We start from the raw sequence: 21,535 nt of genomic DNA on the forward strand, positions 1-21,535 counted from the left end.
GTATGTGGGCATTTTAGAATTCTGCCTACCACACTTTCTGTATTGAGGGGTTTGCATCTGATTCAGAGTATATTTGTATTCCTTTAGAAAGATTACTGTGGCAGCAGTGAGGAGGATGGGTCAGAAAGGAAAGATACTGGCAGGAGAAAAATTCTACTCTTAGCAGTCTCTATTTTGATTTTGTAATGTCATTTGATGTTATTTTTTTAGCAGATGTTTCAATCAGAAATGTGTGTTTAATAGTATGCCAACTAGAATAATTAGCCTGGGCCAGAACAAGAATTAGGAATCAGTCATTGAATATTCATTACTTCAGGTCAATTCATATACAGAATAATTTCATAGATTAGGTTTTATTTCAGTCAGTTTTATTTCATTTTCTAAAGTGAACAGTTGTTTAAACACCCGAATCTCATTAATAGCATTTTAATAAACACAGTATTAGGGTGGGTTTACTTCCCCACATTGCGAATCTCATGGATTCTATGTTGATTCTTATTGGCCTAATTTTTGAATCAAGCATTATTTATTTTAATTCTTTGGTCTTACAGTTTTGTATTTTTCAAGCTATATTTTTTCCTCTGAATACCACATTTGCCACATCTCAGATTTTTTTGATGTTTCTTAATCATTTAAAAATAATACATGATTTTTCTTCCTGATTAAAATTCTGCTGTTATATAGAAAGGAGTTTTAAATTTTGCCAGTGGATAGATTTGGGAGTTTATCCTTACATTGTGAATTTCTAATTTTTATTGTGTTAGGTCTAGGGACACATCTGCTTTTACTGAATATAACCTAGGAAATACCTGCTTTTTAAAATACATGGACGTTTCTTTATGACCATATATGTGAATTTTTTTTGAAAATTCTATGTACATTTGAATAGAATATATTTTCTTTATTTTTGAAATACAGAAATCTGTGTGTATTTTATGTGTCAGTTTGAATCAAACCTGATCATTGTTATTATTTATTTAATATCTATTTAATATCCTGATTTGAGAGCTATGTTAAAGTCTAATCTATGCATGTTATTTCTATTCAGCTTTACTTTTTATATATGAAATATATATATTAGGTGTATAAACTTTAATGACTATGGCTTCTTTTGGAATTCACACTGTAACATAAAACATGTTATTATGAAATACTATCTTTGACTTGTTCATTGCTTTTTAGTTTGAATTCTATTCCTTTGGAATTATTGCTATACCTGCATTTTTTGGATAGCATTTGTTTGTGTTTTTTCCCCTCAAGTCTGTTTTTGAGTTGTGTATGTCACTGTGTATGAGTGTATATATATATATAGTATCAGGCCGCTCCTGTGTTGCTATAAAGAAATACCTATTGCTGGGTAATTAATAACAAGAAGAGGTTTAATTGGCTCAAGATTCCACAGACAGTACAGGAAGTGTGGTGCTGGCATCTGCTTCTGGTGAGGGCTTCAGGAAGTTAGAAATCATGGTGGAAGGAGAAGGGGGAGCAGGCATCTCATAGAGCAAGAACAGGAGCAAAGGAGAGGGGTGGAGGTGCCATACACTTTTGAACAACCAGATCTTGTGAGAACTCACTCATTATCGCAAGGATAGCACCAAGCCATGAGGGATTTGCCCCCATGACCCAAACACTTCCCATAACGCCCCACCTCCAACATTGGGAATTACAGCTCACCGTGAAATTTTGGCAGGGACAAATATCCAAAGTATTTCATTCATTTTTTAATTATATATGTTGTACACACACACACACACACATACATAAATGAAGTCTGTAGTGTAGTTTTATGTAAAATATGTATATGTGGTAAGTAGTATATTTTGCATGTTTTGAAAGTTGCTATCTTTTACTAGAGAATTTAACCTATTTACATTTGTTTTCTATGGACTTGAATGTTAGCTTAACAGGCATTAAAAATTTTGGTTTTAAATAATTTTTTATAGACCTAGGAAAATAATGATTTTTTTGGGTTTCTTTTTAATTCACTATTGGTAATGAGAACTGATGCCTGATTTTTCTTTCTTTGTAATGATCTGTTTTCTTCTTTATGTGGCTCCAAGAATTTTCCTTTTATCCTTGTTATTCAAACTATCTGGGAAGTTTTTACCTGAAGCTGCCATTCAGGGAGTTTAAGGAGGCATTGTTACAGATTAAGAGTGGGTATTTTTGTAGGGATGTAGAGATAAGTGGAACAGTGATAATGACTCTTTGTGTTTTAGGTTCCTCATCTGTTGAATGAGGATTATGCTTAATTAAATGTTAGCTTTTATTATTAGATATTTTCATAACTTTTCCTTTAGAATTTTGGTGATTAAAATCCCTCCCGTTTTCTTGCTTTCTGGTACTCATATAAAACAGACATTGGACCTTCTGGATCAGATTTTCATGTCATTTTACCTCTTTCTCTTACTTTCCATCTTTGTTCTTTATTACTGCATCCTGGGAGAATCCTAGTTGCCTAATACTAAGAAAAGATTGGTGAAGGTTAAAAACAAATTTGGAGCATGGGGAGCCTTATAATACTTATTTATTAGAGTACGTAGCCTAAGACCATTGCTATAGTTGATACAGAATAAATACTGGATAGTTAATTAAACGAACTGTGGAATATTTAACTTCTTGGTATTTTTTTATGATACAACTTTAATCTCAGAAATTTTGTTCATTCTGTTTTGTTTTATAAATATATTTTGACAGATTCTTATTTCAATCTGTTAAAGAAAAGTTTTGAAAATTCCTCAGACTTGTTCTTAAAACTGGTAATATGAGCTCTCACTGAGTTTTTGTTGTTATTGTTATTGTGTTCTTGGATTAATATGGGAAAATATTATAACATTATAACATGCTACTTTTTTTTTTTTTTTTTTTTGAGACGGAGTCTCGCTCTGTCGCCCAGGCTGGAGTGCAGTGGCCGGATCTCAGCTCACTGCAAGCTCCGCCTCCCGGGTTTATGCCATTCTCCTGCCTCAGCCTCCCGAGTAGCTGGGACTACAGGCGCCCGCCACCTCGCCCGGCTAGTTTTTTGTATTTTTTAGTAGAGACGGGGTTTCACCGTGTTAGCCAGGATGGTCTCGATCTCCTGACCTCGTGATCCGCCCGTCTCGGCCTCCCAAAGTGCTGGGATTACAGGCTTGAGCCACCGCGCCCGGCCTTTTTTTTTTTTTTTAAATTTTAGAGACAGGATCTCACTTTTGTTGCCCAGGCTAGAGTGCAGTAGCATGATCACAGCTCACTGCAGCCTCAACCTCCTGGGCTGAAGCAATTTTCCCACCCCAGGCTCGTGAGTAGCTGGGACTATAGGTGCATGCCACCATGCCCACCTAATTATTGTATTTTTTGTAGAGATGGCGTTTCACCATGGTGCCCAGGCTGGGTTTGAACTCCTGAGCTCAAATAATCTACCTGCCTCAGCCTCCCGAAGTGCTGGGATTATAAGCATAAGCCACCATGCCCAGCCAAGAGCTATTTTCTTTATCCCTCCTCCCCAAATGTTAATTAGCTTTGTAATTGTTACTTATGTATTATATATGTTACTTATTATATTATTAATATTTTAACTTGCTCGATTTCTTTTACGTGTAGTGTATAAGAGTGTTGACATTTGAGAAGTACCCTGTCGAAATTCATTCTTTGATATTGTCTACAATTTTACAAGTACTGTTTATTTGGTTTAGGAAGATACATTCCAGACTATGTATATATAGTAAACATTTTCTTTTAATGCCGAATATTCTTCATTAGCTATGTGATTGTAACTGACGGGTTTGAAGTGTTCTCCTAAATGTGGTGTTTTATTTTCCTTCCTTTATTCACTGATATCTTTATATGATATTGTAAATTAGTATGTTAGATATATTCCAGTACTTTTCATAGTAGTTTAGCTAATGTCATATAATATTTTTCATTGCAGGTTTGATTAAGAGAACATATTTGTATTTCTAAAATGAGAAAGACACTGAGAAGATGGTGAATTTAAATTATTTATGTTATTATATACTTACCTTTCATTATATTTTGTCTGCCAAGATTATTTTTAGTGCAAAAGGCTTCTGCAAAACTTTCCATATGGTATCAAAATAAGCGATTTTAGATTTTATCAATTCAGAAATTATTTTGTTATGTTAATGAGTTGTTATAAACATTTTTCAACAGATTGATTGTACTTTTTCTCTCGACATTTATGTGGCCTTTCTGTTCAGACATTTAGACTACCCAAGGTGTTGTATTTGTAGTTAATTCTGGGTTCTGTTAATGCACTAAACATATTTATATAGCTACCTTGGGAGTTATAATACAAAAAATTACCTGTATTGTGAAAGCTTGTTATTACACTTTATCAATGAAGACAGATATTTATTTTTTTCTGTGTTTCTAATGCATTAATACCCTTGAGTGCCAAAATAGAACTGAAATGTTATTCTGTATATTTATGTAAAATTAAAGTGTCACAACTGTAATTAGTGTTTATGAGTTATTTAGAAGCTATAGTGGTCTATTGCCTTGCAGTCAGAATTTGTGGAAGATACACCAAGAGTCACTTAGCTTTCTTTTTTTCTGCTTTAATTTTCTTTCTTTTTCCTTCCTGCCTTCCTGCCTTCCCCTCCCTCCCTCCCTCCCTCCCTCCCTCCCTCCCTTCCTTCCTTCCTTCCTTCCTTCCTTCCCTCCCTCCCTCCCTCCCTCTCTCTCTCTGTTTCTTTCTTTTTCTCTTTCTCTCTCTTTCTCTTTCTTTCTCCTTCCTCCCTTCCTCCCTCCCTCCTTCCCTCCTGTCTTTCGTTCTTTTGTTCTTTCTTTTCATGGAATCTGGCTCTGTTGTTCAGGCTGGAGTGCAGTGGCGTGATCTCGGCTCACTGCAGGCTCCGCCTCCTGGGTTCATGCCATTCTCCTGCCTCAGCCTCCCGAGTAGCTGGGACTACAGACACCTGCCACCACGCCCGGCTAATTTTTTGTATTTTTAGTAGAGATGGGGTTTCACTATGTTAGCCAGGATTATCCTGGTCTCGATCTCCTGACCTCGTGATCCGCCTGCCTTGGCCTCCCAGAGTGCTGGGATTACAGGCATGAGCCACTGTGCCCGGCCAAGTTTTTATATCTTTTTCTATTCTTAGTTCTTTCTGATTCAGCCCTCAAGAGTCACTTAGCTTTGTTATGTTGATTCAATGCAGTGGACTGATGACAGTGAGGAAGAGTTTGATATTATGTGATATACAGATTTATACATAAAACATTGAAAACAATTATACTTTTAACTACTGTAGTTTCTGGGTAATTAGCAGAATATAGAGTCAGTGTAGTAACATGTGAAGATATCCACAGTAATGTTAGCAGGGTCCAACTGTCTCTGTTACATGAGGCTCCAGTTATCTCAACTAAGCTATTTATGAGCCACACTTACAAACAAGATCACCAAAAGTTAAGTCTTTTTGGTATATATAAACAGGAACACCTATCTATTAGGGCCTGTATCAAGCAGCATTTTTGGTGCTTTGGATACAAAGATAGTATGGCACCACGATTGAAGGATCTTGGACTAGGATGAGGAAAAGATAAACAATGATCATGTAATGGTGTAAACAAAAATATATATTAGATAGGCATTTCCCACAGAGAGATTTCATACTGTATGGTACAGGGTCCATCAAACTCTGCTCAAAGAAAATGATGCTCAAAGTGGACTTGGGAGAATGAGGAAGAGTTTATGAATCATTCTAAGGGAAAACTGAATAAGTAAATGCAACATTTTAGATAATTTGTTCTGACTTCTTATGTGTTCACTTACCCTAGACTGCCCCTCTTGTTTGGGGCTTATTTCTGTGTGTTTTACCACTTGCAAGATAATGGAGGCGGGTTGAAATGGGAAAGATACCAGATGACTAATTTTTTTCCCTGCATTTCCATCTTTTGTTAAGAAATTTGAAATTGATTGCTGCATTGAAGTATGTAATTTTTTTTTTTTTTTTTTTTTTTTTTTTTTTTTTTTTGAGACGGAGTCCCGCTCTGTCACCCAGACTGGAGTGCAGTGGCCGGATGTCAGCTCACTGCAAGCTCCGCCTCCCGGGTTTACGCTATTCTCCTGCCTCAGCCTCCCGAGTAGCTGGGACTACAGGCGCCAGCCACCTCGCCCGGCTAGTTTTTTGTATTTTTTTAGTAGAGACGGGGTTTCACCGTGTTAGCCAGGATGGTCTCGATCTCCTGACCTCGTGATCCGCCCGTCTCGGCCTCCCAGTAATTTTTTGTGTGTGAGTCTTTAACCATTTGTGTCCCCGTTAACTTATAATTGATGAGTTTATTTTGTATTTATTTCTAGGCTGGGTAAAAAATAGTAATGTGTCTCATAAATAATATATATTCCTGTTACTGGTTTTGGTGGGATTTAAAAACTTTATAATAATCCTCAATATAGAAACCTGCCCTTTTAACCACATTACTATTTGCTTTTTAAAAAAATCTTTAGGTTTTTGTTTCAAAAATGCTTCAGAATTTATTTTTGAAAATATAAGGAAAAAGTGAAATTCTAACTTTCTAATTTGAATGGAAGGATGAGTTGGTAGCACACAAAGCACTAAATTGAGTAATGTAGATTTTGTTATTTTTAACTAATCCTTTGTTTAATATTTTGCAGGTTCAATTTGTTTTACTTGTGATATACAGAGAGTTTTTTACACCTTCCCAGCTTATATTTGAATATCCCTTTTCAAGGTTTTATAAAGAGATTTCTCTCCTTTACCCCTTTCAGCGATGTGCATTTTGTAAGCACCTTGGAGCCACTATCAAATGCTGTGAAGAGAAATGTACCCAGATGTATCATTATCCTTGTGCTGCAGGAGCCGGCACCTTTCAGGATTTCAGTCACATCTTCCTGCTTTGTCCAGAACACATTGACCAAGCTCCTGAAAGATGTAAGTTTACTACGGATAGATTTTTTAAAACCTTCAACCAATGTACTTACAATAACAAATGTTGTAAATTCCCTGAGTGTTATTCTACTTGTATTAAAAGGTAATAATACATAATCTTTAAAATCTGAGGGATCTTTGCCAGAGATCCTTGGGGAGGGAAATGTTATCAATGGTTTCATTGAAGTTAAATCCAAAAAGTTATTTCCTCAGAAAAATCAAATAAAGTTTGCATACTTTTTTATTCTTAAAACATTTTAAAAACCACTGTAGAAAGACGTAAATACTGACTATGCAGTATTTCTAATTTATACTATAAAATAATTTATTAAAAAGTTAATCAGTATTCAACATCTTTTACACTAAAAAGCCATCCAGTTGAAGAATTAGAATACAGTTCATTCAGGTGTTATTTCAGGATTTACATTAATAGGAACACAAACACTTCTGAAATTCTTAGAAATTGTGTATCCCTGATAGGTGTGACAGAAATCTCTGCTAGCACCTTTTCATGATTCGTCTATCTTGGTCATCTGTAATTTGCAGTTGTGCAGTTTTTCTTTCTTTTCCAAATAGTATTTTATAATTCAATGAAAATGTTTAAGTGCTTGAAATTTACATTATACAGGAAATTATAACTCTTTACTATTGTATCATTAAAGAGAGATCTCTCCTTTTTCTTACTATGTGTTTTCCCAGTGAGCATGTATGTTTTGGGATTTTTTTCCTGTAGTCTGTTGAATTTCCAATCTCATTATGAAATCTCCGTGATATTTTATTCAATCTTTTTTATGTCACCTCTCAGTTACCTAATGTTAACTTTTACCTGTTCCTTAGCAATGTTGATAAAAGCTTTTTTCCTGTCTTCTCCAGGTCTGTGAAACATAAACATAGTTACCCCAGGCTTAAACTAATCTCAAATACAGTTCGTCTACATGATCATTATCCCTTATCTTTGTTTCGTACAATGATTTCATTTTCTGTTAAAATTATTTTGTGTTCACATATGTAATCATACTGCCCTTAGTAACCTAGTGTCCAGACAAATTATAGGCAAGGCAAACTTAAATTTTAACTTATATTTAGGCGAATAAATAAGGGATTTAGAGTTTTAAAATGCTTTGGATGCACCCTCTTAAATCTGGAAGAAAAGAACTTCCATGCCCAGCAACTGGTACGGCTACTGTTTATGTACCAAGTGACTTCAGCAGGTACGTAAACTGGCAGTTATCAGAGTGGATTATATTCTGGGCGGTATAATAAATAGACTTTGTCATCTCAATCAAACAATTGTGTGTGTGTGTAAGCATCTGAGTTTTATTCAGCCTTTTGTAGTTATGCTTTAGACCTCAGTAAACAACATGCAAACTTTTATAAGAATGTTTTCCTAATGTTAGAACATTTTATTACTTAATGGCAGTGCTACTTTCTACTGAAAACTGTGTTCTAATAGTGTATACCTTCAGTTAATGTTAGCAATCATAAATCAGTTTGCAGAATAGTAGAATAAGTACTGAGGTGAGATAATTTGCTATTGTTGATCATGTATGTAATGAAAGGTTTATGGCAACATAAAGCTAAAAGATATACTAAAATTATGAGTACTCTGCCTTTTTCCAAAATAGACTTATAGAGACTCATAAAAATACATGAGCAATAGGATAAAACTAAAAATAAGTAAGGAAATTTGACAATGGAAAATTTAGATAGGCTAAATATGAAGGTAATAGAGACTCCCCCCCCAAAATATAATTTTAGACGTAACCACAAATTTGGCCCTATACCTTTTTAGCAGTCAGTACAAAGAAGGAAATATGAACCCTTAATCTGATTCTTAATATTTATAGCAAGACGTCACTTGATATAATGATATAATAAGACGTCACTTGATACAATGCAATGAAAAATTGTCTTAAAGTATAGCCACCTTGTAGTAGAAAAATATCAGTTTCATAGAGCTGGTTCTTATAACAGCCTTCAAACTAAGTCAGTGGTGTAAAATCAAGGCCTAAATGACTAAATTAGATTTCTCTGGGGTTATTTATTTATTTATTTATTTATTTTTGAGATGGAGTCTCGCACTGTCACCTGGGCTGGAATGCAATGGTGTGATCTCGGCTTACTGCAAACTCCGGCTCCCGGGCTTATGTGATTTCTCCTGCCTCAGCCTCCCAAATAGCTGGGATTACAGGCGCATACCACCACACCCGGCTAATTTTTTGTGTTTTTAGTAGAGATGGAATTTCACTGTGTTGGCTAGACTGGTCTTGAACTCCTGACCAGGAGGAAAGAGCATTCCAGGGAGAGGGAACAGACTACTACACAGACCTTGAGGAATGGACTTGGCATGATTCATGAACAGATAGCATGTCATTTTACTTGGAGCGTAGTAGCCTACTAGGTGGGTAGTAGAGACATCATCAAGGCGAACAAAAGCTAGATCATGTAGGCCTTGTAAGCAAGGGAAGGAGTTTGGGTTCTATTCAGTCTGCAGTGAGAAGTCTTTGCAGGGTTTAAACATGGAAATGCTACATATCTTAATTCACCCCCTGTTCCTCAATGTATTTACTCATCATTTAGCTTAATTCCTTTTACTTCACTTAAGCTTTAACTCCAGCCTCTTTTCTTTGGTTATCTTTGTATTTCTTGACATTAAGTCCTGCTGCTTTTCTTTTACCCTAAATTCTGTCAGTCCTCTGACCTTTCTTATCTACCTGCCAATGATATGGTCTAGCCTCTTTGAATGACATCCATGATTTATTTTTTCTTTCCAGAGATTCCCTTTCATAGGCAAATCACCCAGCACAGTGTCCTGCCAGTAATGAAAATTGGCAGATGATAGGGTTTGATGGAAATTAGAAAGCAATGCCGATTTGGTCCTTCTTAAATTCACACTATATGACAGCTATTTTAACTTTTGTTGCTGTTCACCAATGCTTTTATTCTTACGTGTTGTCTGGACTTTCTTAAGCAATAGCTTCATCAAGTTTAAGGATCTATGATAAGCTCCATTCTAATTTAAGCTCAATGTTTTTGTCTTTTTTATTTCCCTCTTCTCTTTTTTCAGCTGTCTCTTAGGAAATGACTTTCTCCAAAGATGATTATTTTGTTTCCTCTCACTTTTCTTTTGCCATAAGAACCTTGCTCCCCTTACTTCATTTAGCTTCTTCATTGTATGCCACTGTTGGCATTTCATGTCTACTTTTGTGTATACTCAAATACTCATCACTTTCGTTGATGAGTAGTGAAGTTTGCTGAGGAGTCAATTTGATTAGTAGTCAAGAGCCTGATCTTAGAAGCCACGTAGACCTGGATTTTACTCCTGTCCCCTCTTAAATTATCTTTAGTTATAGCCTGACTTTTTGCTTTTTCAGCTGTTTAAAGAAAAATTTCTTAGTTGAGTATTTAAACTTAATGTCTCTGGCTTACAGACATATGTGTTTCTAAATATACATAGTTAATTTCTGACATGACACCAAAGCTATCTAGTAGTATCGATAATCTTCTTATACATGACCTCCAAAAGGTTGTTTCAGTATTCCCACACATCTTCTCCCTGACTGGGAGGGTTGGAACCAACCTCATTTGTTTGTGTAGTGCTTTTAAAGATTATTGTTTTTCACATAAGGAAGGCATATTAGGTGTTTTTGCACCAGATGTATTACATGGATGTTTTTCTTTGACTAATTCATTACCAGTGATCCATAGTAATCCAGTAACACAGCAAGGTTGTCAGTAAGGAATTGGTGGAAATCATCATAGTTTAAAAAGTGAGTTTTGCCGGGCGCGGTGCCTCAAGCCTGTAATCCCAGCACTTTGGGAGGCCGAGACGGGCGGATCACAAGGTCAGGAGATCGAGACCATCCTGGCTAACACAGTGAAACCCCGTCTCTACTAAAAAAATGCAAAAAAACTAGCCGGGCGAGTTGGCGGGCACCTGTAGTCCCAGCTACTCGGGAGGCTGAGGTAGGAGAATGGCGTGAACCCGGGAGGCGGAGCTTGCAGTGAGCTGAGATCCGGCCACTGCACTCCAGCCTGGGCAACAGAGCAAGACTCCGTCTAAAAAAAGAAAAAAAAAGAAAAGTGAGTTTTGTGACAGTGACAGTTGTCTTGTTGCAGAGTGGGCTTTGTTGTATAAACAGTGCTGTGCAGTGTAAATATAATGTGAGCAACATAAGTAATTTTTCTAGTCGGCATGTTAAAAAGAGTAAAAGGAAACATTTGGGAATAATTGTAATAAATTTTATTTAATTCAATCATCCAGAATAGTAATATTTCAAATTTTGAGAGACTTGACTTTTTTCCCCTATTAAGATTTTGGAATCCAGTGTGAATGTTATGTTTACTGCACACCTCAATTTGAACTAATCACATTTCACTTATTCAGAAACCACATGTCCCTAGTAGCTGCCATGGCAAGTTGAAGTGTCAGGGGAGCAAACTCTAGGAAGTTTCACAGAAGCATTTTAGTGTTCCTAGGAAAGTATAATAGAAAAATGAATTGATTATCTGATAATTAGTTTCTGATAATTAGTTAAGTATTCCCCTAATTTTTAAACAGTTTTAAGGTGAGCAAAAAGAGATCAATTTTTAAATGTACATGTTTTGAAAGATAAATACTGGTACTCTTTAATATTAAGAAAAATAAATTATCCCAATTATGTCCTTTCTATCAAAAATGAACTAATTTATGACGCTTTCATTTTTAGATTAATGATTTATTTTAAATGCCTGTCACTTTAGGAGCCATTTAAAAGTGATTTTAGCAGTTAAGTCCTTCACTTAAAATATGTTCAATAAGACTTGATTCATGTTAGGCAGTTGGGGATACAAAGTTAAAAAAGTTAAGGCCCCTGTCCTTCAAGGATTCACAGAGTTGTGCTGTAATTAATTGATTATGTAACAGAAGTTTCTTATAAGCATATGGGAAAATGTAATATTCAACAACTAAATGGATAATATTTGGGTGTGGTAATAGGTATTCAGGAAATAATGTGCAGAGTTTGTTTTGAGACAGAGTCTCACTCTGTCGCCCAGGCTGGAGTGCAGTGGCGCAAACTCCAGTTACTGCAGCCTCCACCTCCCGGGTTCGAGCGATTCTCCTGCCTCAGCCTCCTGAGTAGCTGGGACTACAGGCGTGTGCCACCATACCCTGCTAATTTTGTGTTTTTAGTTGAGATTGGGTTTCACCGTGTTGGCCAGGCTGGTCTCGAACTCCTGACCTCAAGTGATCCACCTGCCTTGGCCTCCCAAAGTGCTGGGATTATAGGCATGAGCCACCGTGCCCAGCCATGAGCAGAGTTTTGAAGGCTGCGAGCTCGACAGAAACACAAAATTTCAAGCAGAGGGAACAGAATGTGTGCAACCCACACAAACATGAATAGCAGGTTATGTGAGGTGCGTGGCAGACAACCCACCATGACCACACAATAGGGAGTTGTTCTAAGATTCAGTCGGAAAGGGAGATAAGGGCCTTTTTGCTTTATGCTTGAAAATTCTGATTTCCTTTTAGGTGAAAAATGAGGTATTGGTAGAGTTTTAATTTATACAGAGGTTAATAGATTTACATTTTTGAAAGATTGTTCTGGATGTGTAGAAAATGATTTAGAGAGGATGGCAGAACCATAACTATGGATGGTTTGATGCAGAAGATAATGCAATTAGCAAGACAGAATATTAGGTAGGTACAAAGGTAATTGCGGTCTTTGCCATTAAAAGTAATGTCAAAAACTGCAATTACTTTTGCACCAACTTAGTATGATAGACTAAACTATAAACATATAAGGAAGAACGATGTATAGGAAGTTTAATACATAAGAATTGGGATCTGGCTGGATGTGTTGGGTCAGGGCCGAGTTCTGTGTCAACAATGATACTAAGGTTTCTGCCTTTATCCATTCTTGAGAAAAATGGATGATGTTTTGGTTTTTTAAAAAAGTTTCACTTTTGAGCAGTTGAGTTGGAATATTATTAGAACATCTGGCTATTGAGATCCAGTAAGACTTGAAGAATAAAGGTTTGGGGCTTACGAAAGAATTCTAGGGCCAATAGTATAGATTTGGGAATCATGGTGGCATTTTATGGTGTGAGAGTTGATGTGATCACAAAGGGAAACTATGGGGGATTAGGAAAGAAGGAAAAGGATGAAATCCTAAGAAACTCCAGCATTTAGAAAGATTGCATAGGTACAAAAGCCAGCCAACAAAGGTGGATGAGACGAAAGTAGGGGAAAACCTAAGGAGAAATTGGGAGAGAGTTGCCATGATAGAAACTAAGGAAGGGGGCATTTTAATGTGGAAGTGGTTAGAAATGCAAATGCTACAAAGTGCAAAAAAAAAAACCCAAAGACTAAAACGTAACCATCTGGTTTCCTGTGTGCATTGGCAGCCTCACTCAAGTAGCTTCAGATGAGTAGTAGGTGCTAAGCCAGCCTCTGTGAAATGTATCAGAGGTCCAGCCAGCGTCCAAATTTTGAAGCCGGTTTTTTGGTAACTGCCCTCAAGCGAGGAATTATTTTTACATTTTTAAAAGCGTGTAAATAAAAACAAAAAGTAGACTTTTTGTCAGAGACTGCTGTGGCTCACAAAGCCTAAAATATTTACTATCTGGCCCTTTTCAGGAAAAGTTTGCAGACTCCTGTACAAATAAAGGAAATATATTTTTACTCTGTTTTAAGATGCTTGACTGGAAAAGAAAGGACGTATGAGTCAGAGAGGAATTGATAGGACTGACCAAACTTTCCAAAAATGGAAAAAAGGCTGAGTGCAGTAGCTCACACCTACAATCACAGCACTTTGGGAGGCTGAGGCAGGAGGATTGCTTGAGCTCAGGAGTTTGAGACCAGCCTGGGCAATGTGGCAAACCCCCGTCTCTACTGAAAATATAAAAATTAGATGGGTGTGGTGGCACATGCCTGTAATGCCAGCTACTGGGGAGGCTGAGGCATGAAAATCCCTTGAACCTGGGAGGCAGAGGTTATAGTAAGCCGAGATCACGCCACTGCACTCTAGCCTAGGTGACAGAGTGAAACTCGGTCTCAAAAAAAAAGGAAAAAAAAATGGTTCATAGGCTTTGTGATACTTGTTAAATACAGGCATATTTGTATATATTATCTAAGGTTGGTATGATATGCTTGACTGGAAAAGAAAGAACATATGAGTCAATAATAGGAATGATCAAACCCTCAAAAAATGAAAAGATTCATATACTTTGTGATACTTGTTATATACAGGCATTTTTTTTATATATTATCTAAGATTGGTATGATTTTAGAATTATTTTCCTTCTTATTTTTCAATATGCATAAGTTTAATTGTATATTTGGCAGGGCACTTTATCCTTATATTTATTTTCTGTTTTATATGTTAAAAGAACTGTTAGTACATTTTGTTTTAATCCACATTTAGGGATGGATGATGTCCATAATTATGTGGATTTTAATGCTTTTACAACTAGAAATTAATATTGATGAATATATAATTTAGTATATTAAGTAATTGTTTATGTATGAATGTGTAGCTTCTGTCTTTAATGTTCTTCTACACAAGACATTTTCCAGTAATTAAAAAAAGCCCTTATGTGATTTGAATAGTCTGTTTATGCTTAAGAAGCATCTTAGTTTAATTGATACTAATGTTTCTTGATTTTGTCTCTTATCTGATTTTGTAATTTCAAAATAAATTTAACATTCAAAGAAAATGTTTATGTTACACTGCAAAGTGTTTCTCAGTTGGTATTTTCCTTGTTTGATTCTTTCCAGTCAGCATATATTGAGCATTAATTAGGTATCCAGCATTATCATTGGCATTAGGAATAGAAAATTAAAGAACTGCTTATGGTCTCAAGTAGATATAGCCACAAATAATTGCAAAACTATACGATTAAATTTAATGTGGTTACATTTAGATTAAATTCCCTAGTGTTTTTATTGATACGTCTTTCTGATTAGATGACAATTCAATGTGAATAACTTCAAATGTCTGAAAGGTTCATGATGCAAATCCTTTTGACTGATTTTACTGTAAAGTCAGAAAAATTTTAAATTCTTATACAACAATTTCATTGTTTTACTGTTAATTATAGCAAAGGAAGATGCAAACTGTGCAGTGTGCGACAGCCCGGGAGACCTCTTAGATCAGTTCTTTTGTACTACTTGTGGTCAGCACTATCATGGAATGTGCCTGGATATAGCGGTTACTCCATTAAAACGTGCAGGTTGGCAATGTCCTGAGTGCAAAGTGTGCCAGAACTGCAAGTAAGTTTTAATTTCAATTCAAAGCTGTGTATTGAGTTTAAGAGGGATCCTATTACTAGGTGCTAAAGGTTTGTGTAGTATAATAAAGGTTGTTCATATTTTAGCTATATTCATTCAGAGTGACTTCATCATACTTTAAAACATTACTGGATATTAACATTTATATTATTTTGAAAGAAGTTTAAACAAAACTGATTTTAATAATTTAAATTGCTCTGGTTGTCTAAAAAGCTAATTTAAATTTGCCAACAATTTAAAAAATAAGCGATGTTAACAATTTAAAACATGCATTAGAAGAATAAAGCAGCTTTTCTTAAGGGGGACTGGGGAGGAGATTTAATAGGATTTAAACCTCTAACTACAGAAGTAGAAGAATTAGAGTTGAACCAAAAAATCAGTCATGTGTTTGAATTTCCATTCCAGGAAGGACAGTTTCTATTATTTTAATGTACATCTGCATCTCTCTAAAAGCCACCTTGAGTAGGTCCTGGTCAGCATAATTCCAAAACGAAATATGTGGCATTTACAAATTTGTAAGGGGGTTATCTTTTCCTATTGTATTTAATCTCTTGGTCATTTCTCCAGTCTTTTCTGTGATTTCCCCTTGCACCCCCATGATTCTAATGACCTGGATGATTTGGGGATGTTACCAGCATCTTCATTTACAGGCTGAGGATTTTTGTTGTAACCAGCAAGAATTATGCCCAACTGCCATGATCAGTCTGTTTTTATTATTTAATTTGATAAGAAATAAGCATTGATATCTTAGAGTTATGTGACATAAATAGGACTACATACCTTCATATTTTGGTAAAAATTAGATAAAATATCAGTAAACATTTATTCGATACCTTGTATCTGCACTCAGTTTCTTGGGAAGGATTGAAAGAACTTGAAGGAAGAGTACTTTTTCTCCAAGATCTTTCCATGTAGCTGAAGAGATAAAACGTGACTTTTTATGTAGAGGTTGAACTGAATAATAACTGGAGGCCAACTGACCCATCTTCCTGTTGACTTCTATTTATCCCCCAGATTTCGTTCAGAGATTCCTCTCTCAACTCTTCTTGCATTCCCCATTTTTTCTTTTCCCTCCTCTTGACATTAAAATCATAGTATCTGAAAGTGATTAATAGTCAAAAATCTCAACAGAGATAATGCTATCGGACAGGGGCCTAATCTTTGGGGGCAGAAGAGTGTTTAGAGAAAGGTTTTAGGTTTTCAACTGTAATTCTTAATAATTATGACAGGGTTTGTATTTTGAAATAATTATTCAGCATTTAATTGCTTAATAGACATTCTGAGCACTTGAACCTGCATTACATTTAATTCTCACAGTAATCTTTTTTATTCCCGTTTTATACCTGAAACTCAGAGAGCTTTAGTCTAAGTTGTTCAGTGACACAGCTAGAAAACAGCAGCCTGAATACAAACAGAAATCTGATGCCAAACTTGATCGTCTTTACATTATATGACAGTGTCTTTTCAAGATTTGTTCCTTTCCACACAGTAGCACCTAGCAGTTATAGCACCTTCCTCTCGTAAGTTATATTCTAAAAGAAGAGACCAGAGGCTGTTCATCTTGCCTTAACTCTTCCTCCTTTGCAGGAATCCTAAAATGGCTAGAGCAAGTTAACCATAAGTGAACATTGAGTAAAGATTACCATTTAGGAGGTAATCCTTATGGCAGGGTTACCTCTGTTATTATCTGCAGAGACAAAACAGATACTGAGGTATTTATGAACTGTGCAATTCCCAGGACTGATTATTTTCATGATTACTTATGTTACAAAACGTAAGTTTAAAGATAAGGCATCATTAATGCTATCTTATTTTTTAGACAGTCGGGAGAAGATAGCAAGATGCTAGTGTGTGATACGTGTGACAAAGGGTATCATACTTTTTGTCTTCAACCAGTTATGAAATCAGTACCAACTAATGGCTGGAAATGCAAAGTAAGTTGTTTATTTTTTTTAAATCCTCTGTTTGTTTTATATAGAGAACAGACGAGTCGGATACCTATTCAAATCTATACATTACCATCAGCTTTTTAAAAAACAGCTTTATTGACTTATAATTGACATACAATAAACTGTACACTCTTCAAGATAATGAACATAGTCATCACCGCCAAAAGTTTCCTGGTGCCTGTTGGCTTGCTTTGCGGCTGTTCAAACACCTCTGTCTTCCCAGTCTGCTTTTCTACTATAGATTAGTATTCACTTCCTAGAATGTTTAATAAAAGCTTCATATAGTATATACTCGTTTTTGGTCTGGCTTCTTTAACTCAGTGTAATTATTTTGAAATTCGTCTGTATTGCTGCACAGGTCAGTAGTGATTCTTTTTTATTACTGAGTGCTGGAGATACCACAATTTGTTTATTGAATCACCTGTTGGTGAACATTTGGGTTGTTTAAAATTTTGAGCTATTATAAAATATGCCGATGAACTTATTAACTTACTTCCTACCTCACTTGGCTTCTGCCCCTCCAGGGTGAGGTGTTCAGAGCCGGGTGGGGGGCAGTGGGGTGGTGGAGATGACCCTTGGAATCCGAGATGTGGTTTAGCTTTTAAGCTTAGTCTTCCTGGGCTACTGGTGTTAAGAGGTTGAGGGATGGAGATGACCCTCAGGTGCTGCATGGGCCTGGAGCGGGTTTTTCCTGGAGCTGGAGAGGGCCTGATGGCCCGTGCGCAGGAGTGGAAGGCACAGCATCGTCATTGCCCTTCTTGGAATTACTTTTTCTAGTGAGGAGGCGGTGGGCCTGGGAAAGGAAGGTGATGTGGCCAGAACCTCAGGTTCCCGAGGTGGGCGGGGGGGGGGGGGGGGGGGGGGGAAGGGCTGGAAGATGGGGAGGAGGTGGCTGCAGAAGCAGAGATTCCGCACCTGCGCCCTGCCCCTGCCAGTGAGGTTTGGACCTAGAGCTGAAAGCCGTATTACCAGGTTCTATTGTGGTCTTCAGCAAGTTCTATTAGGCTTCTGCCTGAGTGGTGGGGATTGAGGGGAGGGGCCTTCTCTCCTGGGGAAAAAAAGAGCTGCTGGGTAACTGTGCTCAGCTGTGGCTACCTGGGGAGTGGAGCCTGAGGGCTGAAGAATTGTGATGACCTCTGGCCTGCTTCCTCAGGTAGTTCAGATTCCTTCTCTTGCTGAATGACTTATTGGAAAGGAAAAACTCTGCTGTTTGACTGATTTGCATATTTATACTCTTCACTCAGTTCCTCTACTTGCCTTTTTACTTCTAATACGAAGTTGAATTTGTAATTCATTTTCTTTCCTTCCCTAAGGAAAAAGGACATTTAAGACGGTAAGTTTACCTTAGGCTATAGCTTTGGCTGAAGCCAAATTTATTGTATTTGTAACTTTATGTATGTATATATCTTTACAGAACAGCTTTATCTTTTTTTAAGTTGTGCTGAAGTATGTTAATTTATGCTTTAATTTCATTTAATCAGAGAATTTAAAGTAGGTTTTTTAAAATAAATGTTTTGATACTTGAAGCAGTGACTTTTTAAAGGTGTAGCATTTGTGTTTATTAATTTCATTTAGTTAGATGAAGTCCTTTTACCTTATTTTTGACATGTTGATTTAACAATTTGTTACAATTGACCACTATTAATTGTTCCTATCAGTTTATCATATTTTTAAACAAATACCTTGTGGCTGTTATTTAGCAAGTAGGTCAGGCCAGTGTTAGTATGTTGTGCTTTTTGCCAGTATAAAATTGTTCTTTATTCTATGTAATGTGTTTTTTGTTGAGGGATCAGGAAGGGCAGGTATTTTGTCTTGCCTGACACTATGGCCACGTAGGGTGTTAGTTTGCCAGTTGAATAGTTATCTTTTTATTTTGGATTCTTTTGTGTTATTTTAAATGTATCTTTTGAAAAGCTTAATAGAGGTATCTGGATTGATGGTTGTAATTGAAATGCTTGGCTATTTTGAGGCAAAATTGTTCATACAATTTCTTTCTATTTTTCTCTTCTTTTACTTCCCGCAATGATTTATAATTCAGAATCTCATTTTGTGAATGTAAATGATTATGAATGTTAAATATATAAATTTTCTCCTCTCCCATTCCCCACCGAAAATGAAGTTTTTATTCCCCTTTTCTCTGTTTGATTTGATTAACCTAGATTATAAACCTTGACACAATTTTCTTGCAAAAAATATATTTCCTCTGTTAATTCCAACTTTACCCTCAATCTTTCGGAGTCTTGGTTATGTTCCTTTAAAAAGAATTACAAATTTTCTGAACCCCTACATGTCTGAAAGAGACTGTTCCCTTTAGACTATAAGAATTTGGCATAGTATAATGTTTCATATTACAAATTTTTCTTTTTTATACTCTGAAAACATTTTCTTCAGTTTTTTCAATTTATGCTGTCACAAGAAAAATCTTCCTTTAAAAAATTTAATCATAATCCTTTTTTTCCTTCCTGAAAGCTTTGGGAGATGTGTGTGAGTCCCTGTCCCCCCCGCCCCAACACCCTTTTAAAAATATATATTTACTTTAAAAATTACCTTCTTTACACTCTCTAATAGCATCTAGTAACTGCTGGATAATTTTTGTCTCCTGCTCTTAATCTTCTTTATTACGGTTTTCATTATCTTGAGAACTAGTAGAGAATTCTGTGTTTCTTTCTCAGCTTGTTGTGTCTCCCCTTTGGTGTGCTCCTTTCTAATTTGCTCTTTGTAATCTGCTGTTCTCTTTCAGAGTGACAGAAATACATAATTTCTGGGAATACTATTGGGTACTTAATCTTTTTATTCTGTTCTTTGAAGGCACTATAATGTGGTGGTTAAAAGCTTATGCTGTGGAGTCAAATTTCAGCTTCTTCAATTATTAAATTTATGATCTTTGGCTACCTATATAACTTCCGTAAGTCAGTGTATAGAAGGTTGATAGTAGTTACCTCACAGGGGTGTTGGATTTAATGAAGTGGTGTCTATAAAGTGCGCAGCACAATGCCTAACACAAAGTGAGCACAGAAACAGTTACCATAGAGTTTTTCATGGTTTGGAAGGTTTGTCCTTTGAACCATTTGAAGAATGATTGTATTTCTCTGCTGTTAAATTCTTCTGTAGTTCTCTCTGTAGTCTTGAGTCATAATTTGCTCATTTGTTTGCATTTAACATTTGAGTGTTTACTGTGTGTGAATATCACTGTGGTCAAGGCTGGAGATGTGGGGGCAAATCGATGTGCCCCCAAGGGGCTGTCGGTCTAGTTTGGGGCTGCTCTGTAGTGAACTGGAGTCGGGGTGATCTTTTCAGGATCTTTATTGTAAACCAGTCGTTGTCAGATAGGTTTCTTTGTCCTATTTTTATCTCAAGAATGTCTGTCTGTCGGTGTGTTATGCATTTTTAGAAAATTTTTACTTGAAAATAAGTTCAAACTCTAAAAGTTGGAAAAAATAAAAATAATACCCATATCCCATTTACTTAGATTCATCAGTTGTTAGCATTTCATTATCATTGGGCATGCCCTCACTTTGTGTGTGTATGTATGTGTGTGTCTCTATTCCCCCCAGTCCCCTACCATTTGAGGGTTAATTACATACCTTACGCCTTTTTACCACTATTTCAGTATGTGTTTCTTAATAATAGAAATATTCTTAAAAAATCACAATCCTGCTGTCAACTTCCTAAACTTACATCAGTGTAGTATGTGTAGCCGTATTCCAATTATGTCATTTGATCTTATGTCATTCATAACCTACCCCTTCCTCCAAGTAGGTTCTAGGATTTAGTTTTTGTCATTGGTATTTTTGAAGAATAGAGTTCTTCCCAATATACTTGTTTTTTTCTTTTTTCAAACAGAAATTTCCCCATTTTGTCTTTGATATCCCCTTATGATTAGATGAGAGGCATGGATTATTGGCCAGAATACTGCAAAGTGCTGATCCATCCTCAAGGTATCACAGCTGGAAGCATACATTATTCCACTTTCCCTCATGGGAATCACCTGGTCAGGCTGTTGCCAAATTTCTTCTTTTTCCTCCTCCTTTGTATCTAATAAAGCAGTATGTGAGGAGACACTTTAAGACCATGCAGATATCTTGCTTTTCCTCAGAACTTCCTTCTAGATTTTAAAAACTTACTCCCTAGGCCAGGGGTGGTGGTTCACGCCTGTAATCCCAGCACTTTGGGAGGCTGAAGGCGAATCACTTGAGGTGAGGAGTTTGAGATCAGCGTGGCCAACATGGTGAAACCCTGTCTGTAGTAAAAGTACAAAAATTAGCCAGGCATGGTAGCGGCTGCCTGTAATTCCAACTACTCAGGATGCCGAGACAGGAGAATCGCTTGAACCCGGGAGGCAGAGGTTTGCAGTGAGCTGAGCTCATGCCACTGCATTCCAGCCTGGGTGACAGAGATAGACTCCATCTCAAACAACAGCA

The 21,535-nt window shown here is 36.4% G+C and overlaps 1 protein-coding gene across 17 annotated transcripts in view; it reads left to right on the forward strand.

Annotated features, from left to right (window-relative positions):
• KMT2C (lysine methyltransferase 2C) overlaps window positions 1–21,535 on the forward strand; it is a 298,256-nt gene that overhangs the window by 147,715 nt on the left and 129,006 nt on the right. For all 17 annotated transcript variants that reach the window (XM_031664996.1, XM_031664992.1, XM_031665006.1 and 14 more), the window contains 3 exons: window positions 6,734–6,896; window positions 14,976–15,147; window positions 16,985–17,099. In XM_031664996.1, the coding sequence (XP_031520856.1) occupies window positions 6,734–6,896; window positions 14,976–15,147; window positions 16,985–17,099 (450 nt within the window). The remainder of the gene's footprint in view (window positions 1–6,733; window positions 6,897–14,975; window positions 15,148–16,984; window positions 17,100–21,535) is intronic.

The sequence above is a fragment of the Papio anubis genome, chromosome 4 (assembly GCF_008728515.1).
Source record: "Papio anubis isolate 15944 chromosome 4, Panubis1.0, whole genome shotgun sequence".
NCBI classification, from domain to species: Eukaryota; Metazoa; Chordata; class Mammalia; order Primates; family Cercopithecidae; genus Papio; species Papio anubis.